Source organism: Rosa rugosa, chromosome 5, assembly GCF_958449725.1.
Source record: "Rosa rugosa chromosome 5, drRosRugo1.1, whole genome shotgun sequence".
NCBI lineage: Eukaryota > Viridiplantae > Streptophyta > Magnoliopsida > Rosales > Rosaceae > Rosa > Rosa rugosa.
Window position 1 is genome coordinate 3,391,379 of NC_084824.1, and position 8,647 is coordinate 3,400,025.

General features: G+C 40.0%; 3 protein-coding genes across 3 annotated transcripts; 1 reads left to right on the top strand and 2 right to left on the bottom strand.

Moving 5' to 3' along the window:
- The first annotated feature begins 234 nt into the window (after positions 1-234).
- LOC133708694 (protein OBERON 3) lies at positions 235-4,253 on the top strand. Its single transcript, XM_062134186.1, has 2 exons — positions 235-2,524; positions 3,535-4,253. Exons 1-2 carry the CDS (start codon positions 703-705, stop codon positions 4,122-4,124), a joined length of 2,412 nt encoding a protein of 803 aa, XP_061990170.1. The 5' UTR covers positions 235-702; the 3' UTR covers positions 4,125-4,253.
- Positions 4,254-4,438: 185 nt separating this feature from the next.
- Positions 4,439-6,484, bottom strand: LOC133708695 (protein PELOTA 1-like). The gene has a single exon (XM_062134187.1). It carries the CDS (start codon positions 6,078-6,080, stop codon positions 4,941-4,943), a length of 1,140 nt encoding a protein of 379 aa, XP_061990171.1. The 5' UTR covers positions 6,081-6,484; the 3' UTR covers positions 4,439-4,940.
- Positions 6,485-6,822: 338 nt separating this feature from the next.
- LOC133712953 (probable ascorbate-specific transmembrane electron transporter 1) lies at positions 6,823-8,368 on the bottom strand. The gene is made up of 4 exons (XM_062139073.1): positions 8,031-8,368; positions 7,872-7,920; positions 7,573-7,772; positions 6,823-7,419 (listed from the first exon to the last, which is right to left on the bottom strand). Exons 1-4 carry the CDS (start codon positions 8,187-8,189, stop codon positions 7,171-7,173), a joined length of 657 nt encoding a protein of 218 aa, XP_061995057.1. The 5' UTR covers positions 8,190-8,368; the 3' UTR covers positions 6,823-7,170.
- Between the last annotated feature and the right edge of the window lie 279 nt (positions 8,369-8,647).

An 8,647-nucleotide genomic window follows, 5' to 3' on the forward strand; every position in this document is an offset into this window, starting at 1 on the left:
ACAGCATCTAAGAACCAAATTACAAGGAGATGTGCATGTAATTTGAGCATTTTCCCGCCTATAATGCAGTAATACCTTTTTCCCTTTTCTTTCTTTTCTACACATTCCTTTTGAGCTTAATTGAAATCAGTTAGCTCAAAAGCACCCATTAGCCTCCTAATGCCAATTATTTCTTTTGCCCAAACCCACAAAAAGTCATCCTCTTCCTCCAAAACCTGAACTAGTTTAAGTTGTATATGGTCAAGGCTAGGACTGAAAAAGCAGAGCAGTCAGTAATTCCATGGAACTTGGGGGGCCAGTTTGGTAACTTGGGGACAAAACCAAAGCCAGCAGTGCATCTCGCCGTTTTACTTTTTGGTGTGAACTGTGAAGGATTGAAAAATGGAGCCGTTTGGGTCCGTTGCATATTGGAACGGAGATTGAGAAAGAAGCATCAGTTATGGTGTGCTCAGCTCAAAGATTCACATTCACAACAAGTTGAGTTGAAAACAAAACACCCCAAGTTTTGTTCTTTATTTTCCAAACAGCCCCCTGTTGCGGTAGTACGTAGTAGACCGACCTTTTCCTCTGATCTCTCTCTCTCTCTCTCTCTCCTGTTTTTCTCACCCATCTTCACTCTCTCTCTCTCTCTCTCTCTTCTTCTTCTTCTCTGGCAAAAGTCTCTGCCTTTCTCTCTCTCTCTTTCTTTCTTTCTACAAGGCCATGTTTGGTGACAAGGACCGCAGCAGTGCTCTGCTGGCCGCCGGAGACGAGGCTTCTCAGAGCAAGGTGACGCGCCACGTCTCCAAGCAAAGCAAGGACTACAACAACCCGGAAAAGAAAGCGGGGGGTCTTAATTTTCTGAGGGATTCAGGCTCTGATGGGTTTCAATCAAAGCCTTCCTCTAATTTTGGGTCTCAGGAGCTGACCCTGAGCTACCTCTGCGATAATTCCAAGCTGGGTTTTCTGGAGAAAGAGTTTTCCGGCAAGAATCTGTTGACTTCTTTGGAGAAAGGTAAGGAAATCTTGGTTCCCGAGAATTCAAGCCAAGATCACAACAAGTGGGTTGAGAGGGATTTCCTCAATTTAAACGAGACCAGGCTCAATTCCTCAAAACGTGAGCTTGGTGAAGATGTTGAGAGAGACAATAGGGAGAAGAAGCCAAAGCTTGAGACTTTGAATCTCTCTCTGGCCTTGCCTCAGGTCTCGCTCTCTCTCACCGCCTCAAACGCTTTGCAAAACGGCGAGCCTTCTATGCTGAGGCCCATGGCGCCTTCCACCAATACGTTAACCACTTATTCCAACGATTACACAGCTGCTGCTTCTTTATCTTACTCTTATTCGCATCCCTATTCACACAATCCAAGTTGCTCGCTGACAGAGAATTTCGAGTATTCTGTTGGGAAGGATGATCATATTTGGAACTGTGGGGAGGGCACTAATGGTTCTGTTCATAGCAGGTTCAAGCCGATTGGGGATGGAGTTGGTTTGGCAAATCCTGGTGGGATTCTCTCGATGATGCAGAGTAACAATCGAAAGGATTCAGGTACTAATAGTCTTTATAGGACAACTAGCTCTGATAATAACCAGTCTTTTTTTCCATCCGAGTTGCCTGCTAAGCCTAGAATTGATACTCATTCTGGAGATTCGAGAGGGAGAGGTTCGGACAGTTTGAGAGGTTTGGAGGGTGGTGGTGGGAGGGTTAGGAAGCTTTCTAGGCCGGAGAGAATTCTTCGTGAAATTGTTTCCGAGTCTATACCTGTCATGGCTCCGGTGGTTCAGGAGCTTCCTGAGGAAACACTTTTATCGACTAATGAGTACTTGAGGAACCTGATTTCAATGCCTGAGAAGAAAGAGGAGTTGGTGAGCCTTCAGAAAAGGCTTGAGAGGAGGTCTGATCTTACAAAGGAGAATCTGTCAAAGTGTCAGAAGGATCAATTGGAGATTCTGGTTGCGGTGAAAATGGGGCTTGCGAGCTTTGTATCTGGGAAAAACCGCCTTTCGGCAACTGAGTTGGTGGAGACTTTCTTGTTTATGAGATGTAGGAACGTGAATTGCAAGAGTTTGTTGCCTGTTGATGATTGTGACTGCAAGATTTGCTCAGGAAATAAGGGGTTTTGTAGTTCATGTATGTGTCCTGTTTGTTTGAATTTTGACTGTGCTAGTAACACTTGTAGTTGGGTTGGATGTGATGTTTGTTCGCATTGGTGCCATGCTGCGTGTGGTATTCAGAAGAATCTCATTAAGCCAGGTCCGAGCTTGAAGGGGCCTTCTGGGACAACTGAGATGCAATTCCATTGCATTGGATGCAGTCATGCTTCGGAAATGTTTGGGTTTGTTAAGGATGTGTTTCTGTGCTGTGCAAAGGACTGGGGACTAGAGACCCTTGTGAAGGAGCTTGACTGTGTTAAGCAGATTTTTAGGAGAAGTGAAGATTTTAAAGGCCGGGAACTGCATATCAAGGCTGAGGAGATTATCTCCAAGCTAGGAAGCCAAGTGATGTCTCCTTCAGATGCCTGCAATTTTATTATCCAGTTTTTCAACTGTAAGTCCCTCATTTTTCAAATTTGCATTCATGTTTCAACTCATATTTATCTTTTACTTGTTATGATTTGTAAGACGGGTGTACAAGTAGTTTTCATTTTGAAGAGCATGTCAGTGCATTGAATATGACAAATGCTAAGGTATATTCAAAAGCATGCCAGTGAAAATGATAATATTAACATGGATGATGAGGCTAATAAAGCATATAATCAAAAGCCATTGTACATAGAGAAATGCTGTGGGTGACATCTTCTGCCCCTCTCGTAAAAAGTTTACACTTTTTTTCTTCATGTGTGAACGTGAAACCATAGAGATGATGATAGTATAGACTTGTTAGTGATATTGAGTGGTTGTTTTCTATTTTGTATAGTTCTTATGTTTGTCTCAAGAGCTTAAGACAGCCAAGTCTTATCGTTTCACATCTTCTGATGAGAAAGCAGATAAGTGATTTTTCATTGTCTTGCTTACAGAATCTGAAGTTTATACCGTCCTCTCTAAGTTTACGATCTTTCTTTGTTTTTTTTTTTTTTTCTCCCCTTTCATGGTAGATAAGCATTTAGTGCACAAATAAGGCATGTTGAAGAGTTCTTTATGAACTGAGTAGCTTTAGTGGGTTGTAAATATCCGAGGTCTATTACATATAGTGCACAAATTCCCCCTATGGCGGGGATGGCATTTGAAAATTGTGATCCTTTATATTGGGATGGGCAGATAAAGAAAGTCTTGATAATTGAAGTTCATCCATTTAAGTTGTGTGTGCCTGTATGTAGATGCTGTTTGCATTTTTTTTCTTAGGCTTATTTTTCTCTCTCCACTTATGGTTTCAGTCTTGCCAGGTCGAATCCTCTCTATACAGCCTGATTTTCGGCCTGATTTTCTTTACTGCTAATGATGGAAATGTGGATTACATCAAATGTTTGTGTACATACTTGTTGTAAATGCATCTGTGTGATTTAAGTGTGATTCAGTTCATTAGTGCCTAACTCTGGATTTTGTTTTCCTTGTAAATAGATACAGATGGAGTGTCAGAATATCCAGCTTCTAGTATAACCACATCCTCAACAAAGGAGTTGGCAACTCCTCAAACCAGCCTTAGGAAAGAAGCAACCCTTTTTTCACAACCTGCTTCTCTACCTCCAAAATATGCTGCTTACAACACAAGTTCCAGTGTACAATCTGATTTATTGTCAAATGATCTCCGTCAGATTGACCGAAAATCTTCCCTCATAAGCACTGAGGATGAGTTCCGTTTTGGAACAGTACCGAAAATAGAAGGGTTTGACAGTTTGGAAAGCATGGTGAGGATAAAGCAAGCTGAAGCTAGAATGTACCAGAGCAAGGCAGACGAAGCACGGAGAGAGGCAGAAGGTTACCGGCAGATGATTCGGGAAAATTCAGAGAAGGTGGAGGAAGAGTATGCTGGAAAGTTTTCCGAATTGTGTCTGCAAGAGACGGAGGAAAAGCGAAGGAAGAAACTGGAGGAGCTCAAAGTTTTGGAAGGTTCACATTGTGATTATTACAACATGAAGACTAGGATGCAAGCCGAAATTGCTGGCTTGTTGGCAAAAATGGAAGCGACAAAGCAGCAACAACGGGTGTAGCTTCTCTTTTGTCTTCCTTTTAACATCAATTGCTCTAATTAATTGTGTAGTTCATTGATTTTATTGCGATTTTGGATTCTGCTTGTTATCTCAAATGAAAGTGAATGGTTGTTAGCTCTTTTTGTAGAATTTTGCAGAAGATCGATTGTTCTTATATTAAAATGTACCTTTTTCGGTATCGACTATCGAGATTTATAAGGTGATGTACTATAAGTATAAGGTGATGAATTGATTCGTTTACATCAAGCATGATGATGAACGGTTCAAAGAGAGCAAGCTGGTCTTACTTTTCGGCCTTAGAGCTCGGTGGCATAGCTGGCATCATTCTTTCTGCATATGCAATCATATATGCTTTTGTGCTTTCTGCACGACACATCCAGTATCCTCCTTTTCTACTATTATATTCCTTTTCTACATATACACAATTTCTTCATTTCTTGCACCAGAAGATTTTCATTCTTATTATCTTTAAGTTTGTTAACAGGTAATGCGTCTGCATAACACATCCAGTATCCTCCTTTTCTACTATTATATTATATACACAATTTCTTGCACTAGAAGATTTGCATTCTTATTATCTTTAAGTTTGTTAACAGGTAATGCGCCACCAACTCTAGTGTCCAAATGGCAGATAGTGTCCAAGAAAAAAAACATTATGCTAAAGCAAATCATACTGAGAGTTTTTTTTTTTTTTTTGGTGTCAATCATACTGACAGTTGAGTTAAGAAAGTAGAAGGATAATGCCATTCAAAATCAAACAGCCACAGAATCACAAAAGTAAACAATAGTCTCCTACATGCTACTGCAGTCATTATATTACATCTCTATATCATCCAATTCGGGTAGAGGGAAACGAAGGATTGCAGCAATGCCTGTAATTTGTGCTAGTTGTTCTCCTGAAACGTGTAAGGAAGAAAATATATGAACAATGCCCCCTGAATCCTTGACTGAGTTCACCAAATCAACATATTTTTGCCTCTCTAATACATCAGCATTCCTGAAGAGTTCATCTGTTATCAGTAGGGTTTGCACGGCTATCTTTTCATGTGCAACCTCAACATGCTTTGGTCCATAGCAGGCGCGTTCTGGTACATTCGACATCATACTGAAGAAATCTTGGAGAGCTCGGACCTCTTGTGCTGCTTTAGTATCTTTTATCAAACTCATAATTTTCTCATCGTCAAGAACCTCCCTCAAACTATGCTTGTAACCCGAGCTAGAATGCACAAGAATTATCTTGGACTTGTTCTCGATAATAGGTCTCAGCTGCTTTCTTTCTGCTTCCAACAGCAAGTGTTTATGAAACTGATCCTTGGTGAAACCTGGACTAGCAATCACAGCACATCCGACAACGCTGAAATCGACATGCTGCAAGAAAGCCTTCAAGACCCTCTCGAAAAACCTACTCAAAGCCGACTCATAACCCTTAACCGAAGGTCCATGCTTGCGAGGAATTGAAGTCTCAATTCGTGCACAAGTAACTGTCACGCTTTTACCAACTTTCAGAATATATGCTAGTCCTTCTTGCATTAACACCACAACTAGATCAGCACTACCCCCGGGGTCGGAGGCTTGTTTGAGCTCCTCCAAGGCCAATGAGTCCCAAACATCCTTTGTCAACACAAAAGGTCGTTCAAGTTCAAGCTCCAAAGTATGATATGCTCCTAACCTTACATGTTCATTGGGACTGATATTCTTTCCTCGAATCCGAAGAACAGATCCGACCTTGTCATAATCAGCAACCTCCTCAACTTTGATTTCCAGCTTGAGCTTAACACGCTCTGCAGTAGAGTCTCTTCCAGTTGATTCTCTTATCACTTTCCTCACAGTAGTAGCCCTAACCGTGTCTCCTGGAGAAATCAAATTGTAAACGTACCATAGATCATCTGAATCAACCGGTTTCATCTCAACGCTGCCGGCTTGGCCTGCAACAATCCTGTGCTTTGAAACCTTCATGTTTCTCTCTATGAAACTACTTCTTCAGTTCAAATCAAGAAAGCGAATTGATCATTTTTGGGTAAAAGAGGAAAGGCTTCTTTATAAAGCTTAATCTTTCCGAGAGCAGTGGGGAAAACTTTTCCGTGATTGTGTTGGAATCGATATTCCTACTTACGGTCGGAATTAGAATACAATTGGATTTTGTATATTTTCCTTATAGTTTGTCGGTTTCCTTAACTTTTTTTTTTTTTTTTTTTTTTTTGACAACGGTTTCCTTAACTTGATGTGTTGATGAAGTGGAAGAATGTAAGCCTTAGCCCAAAAGTGTCCATGATCCTATATCCAAATAGGCTATTATGATACAAGGCCAAAGTCCGGGCTCCTATTCTTGGGCTTAGCCTGCGACTGGGTTGGCATGTGAATGAAGAACAAGTGATTTACTTTCCCTCAAAAATGTTGGACAAGCATATTTTTTATTTTATTTAAAAATTTGACTAGTATATCAAAATGAATAATGGAGTAACCACCTGGTGTGGTAAGGTTGGTCGAGCGGCTTAGCATAGAAACTCTATGTCTAGCGTGCAAGTCCAAACTCCCACAAATTTGTGGCTGGCAGGTCTGATGGATCTTCGGGTTCGTGCGCCTGCAGCGGGGGATTATTCTGGCTTTGGTAGGTGTGTTACTAACTTGCTAAAATAACCAAGATGGCTTTCTACCTCACCCCCAATCATAAAAAAAAAAATGGAGTAAGAAGTGAATATTACAATGTAAAATATATATATACTGGTATATTGTCGGATGATTTTTGCAATTGTCACAATAACCTCTATAATTCCATCATAAGCAATAAGAACTAAGTTTTCATAGCTATGCTAAGTAAGGTAAAGCTCGATCAACGCGTTTATTGATTATGTGTACGTATGAGCATGAAACAAATTCAAATTGAAATTTAATCAATCGTTTATAGTTCTAATCAATCTGTGTGTCAAAACAACATTGATAAGAAAGAATAAATTAAAAAAGAAAAGGGACTGTATCTAGCTTATTTAGATTTGCAAACCATATATGGGATGTACGTGACACGCTCCAGCCGGAGAACTGGCCGGTACTAATATAGTCGAGGGAGGAGGACAGTGAGGGAGACTGCAGCTGCAAACAAGAAGATCAGAAGGCCAGTGAAGTTGACTATAAGTCCTTCTTGGTTGATCCCTAAGACGAAGTAATTCAGCCCTATCTCAGCAGTGCATACTGCTAGAAGAAAAATGACCATCCCAAAGAAAGTGTGCCATGGCTTAAATGATGCCCTCGTTGACATTTCTGAACCAGGAAAGATGTAAGCAACGAAACCAAACAGCCACTGAAATAAAACAAAGACAATCAGTTTTTTTTTTTTTTTTTTTTTACACTGTGTCCACACTATTCCAGATTACGCCATACTTGAAATTTTTCACCATTAAATTTAAATTTTCATAACGGTTAACTAGGACTAAATGAGAATGTTTTATTTTACCTGAAGACCAAACAAAGAGATGGTGATTATGCCCAACCAGGAGTGTAATGAAATAAAATCTGTCTCTCCCACTTCATTTTTGTATTTGATGATTACAAAAAGCCCCAAAGATACAGATACCAGAGCTAATAGATGCAAAATCATGTGCACCACTTTTTGTGTATCCCTTTTTCCTGGGATTGTCTTGTATGCCATGATAGCTGCAGTAGTAATTAGTACCTAATCAGTCCTTGATCTCTAGCTACCATATATATGCTCATCTAATTACAAGGTTCACATACGAAAAAAAGGAAAATTACCTTCTCCTCCGATCAAAATAAACCCGATTACCATAAAAAACGGATGAAGCTGTGGAAATGATGGAGAAATAGTGAGATAGTAGTCACAGTACTGCATGAATGTCTGTATATGTATGGAAGATTTTCTGACAAAATCAAAACAACCTGGTAATTACTTACATTGAAAATTTTTGCTTTCGTGGAAGAGTTGAAAGCAAAGCCTTCGCGCAAGTGTACGAGCCAAACAAGGAGAAGGGTTGTGATAGCTATAAGTAACAACTGAGCAATTATGGTAACTGGGGTTGCTGAAACTTGGTAGCTACGACTCTTGGGCGCCATTGTAATCTGTAACTAAGGTGCTTCTCTAACAGAATTGTAATAAAGAAGGTACACTGCTAGAGCTAGAGAGCTATTTATAAAGCTTATAAAATGCAGAAAGCGAAACAGTGTTGACAAGAAAATTAAGGATGCAAATAGTGATACTATCAATGTGCACAACTAAGGCAAAGCCGACAGTGGACAATGTTAGTTAACTTGTTCGAATGAGAATAAGCATATTAGCACCAACTCACCTAGTCCAAATATATGGGATTAAATTTGGTAAACTTGTCTGACCGGCAAATCCGAAGGTGGCAAGTCCAAGAGTTGATGACGCCACTTAATTTGGCATTTTTCTTCCTTGCTATATATTATATGTTTGTGTGTTAATTTGCACTTGTGGAATCACTTATACAAGTCACGTACGGCTAAACCAATAAATTACAACTCACCAATATATTGCCCAATGTTAACAACCT

Excerpts from the sequence above, each read along its gene's own strand:
- LOC133708695 (XM_062134187.1), bottom strand. The coding sequence starts at position 6,080 with ATGAAGGTTTCAAAGCACAGGATTGTTGCAGGCCAAGCCGGCAGCGTT.
- LOC133708694 (XM_062134186.1), top strand. The coding sequence starts at position 703 with ATGTTTGGTGACAAGGACCGCAGCAGTGCTCTGCTGGCCGCCGGAGAC. Across the intron at positions 2,525-3,534 it reads TATTATCCAGTTTTTCAACT|ATACAGATGGAGTGTCAGAA; the intron begins GTAAGTCCCTCA and ends CCTTGTAAATAG.
- LOC133712953 (XM_062139073.1), bottom strand. The coding sequence starts at position 8,189 with ATGGCGCCCAAGAGTCGTAGCTACCAAGTTTCAGCAACCCCAGTTACC. Across the intron at positions 7,773-7,871 it reads TATTTTGATCGGAGGAGAAG|CTATCATGGCATACAAGACA; the intron begins GTAATTTTCCTT and ends TTACTACTGCAG. Across the intron at positions 7,420-7,572 it reads TCTCTTTGTTTGGTCTTCAG|TGGCTGTTTGGTTTCGTTGC; the intron begins GTAAAATAAAAC and ends GTTTTATTTCAG.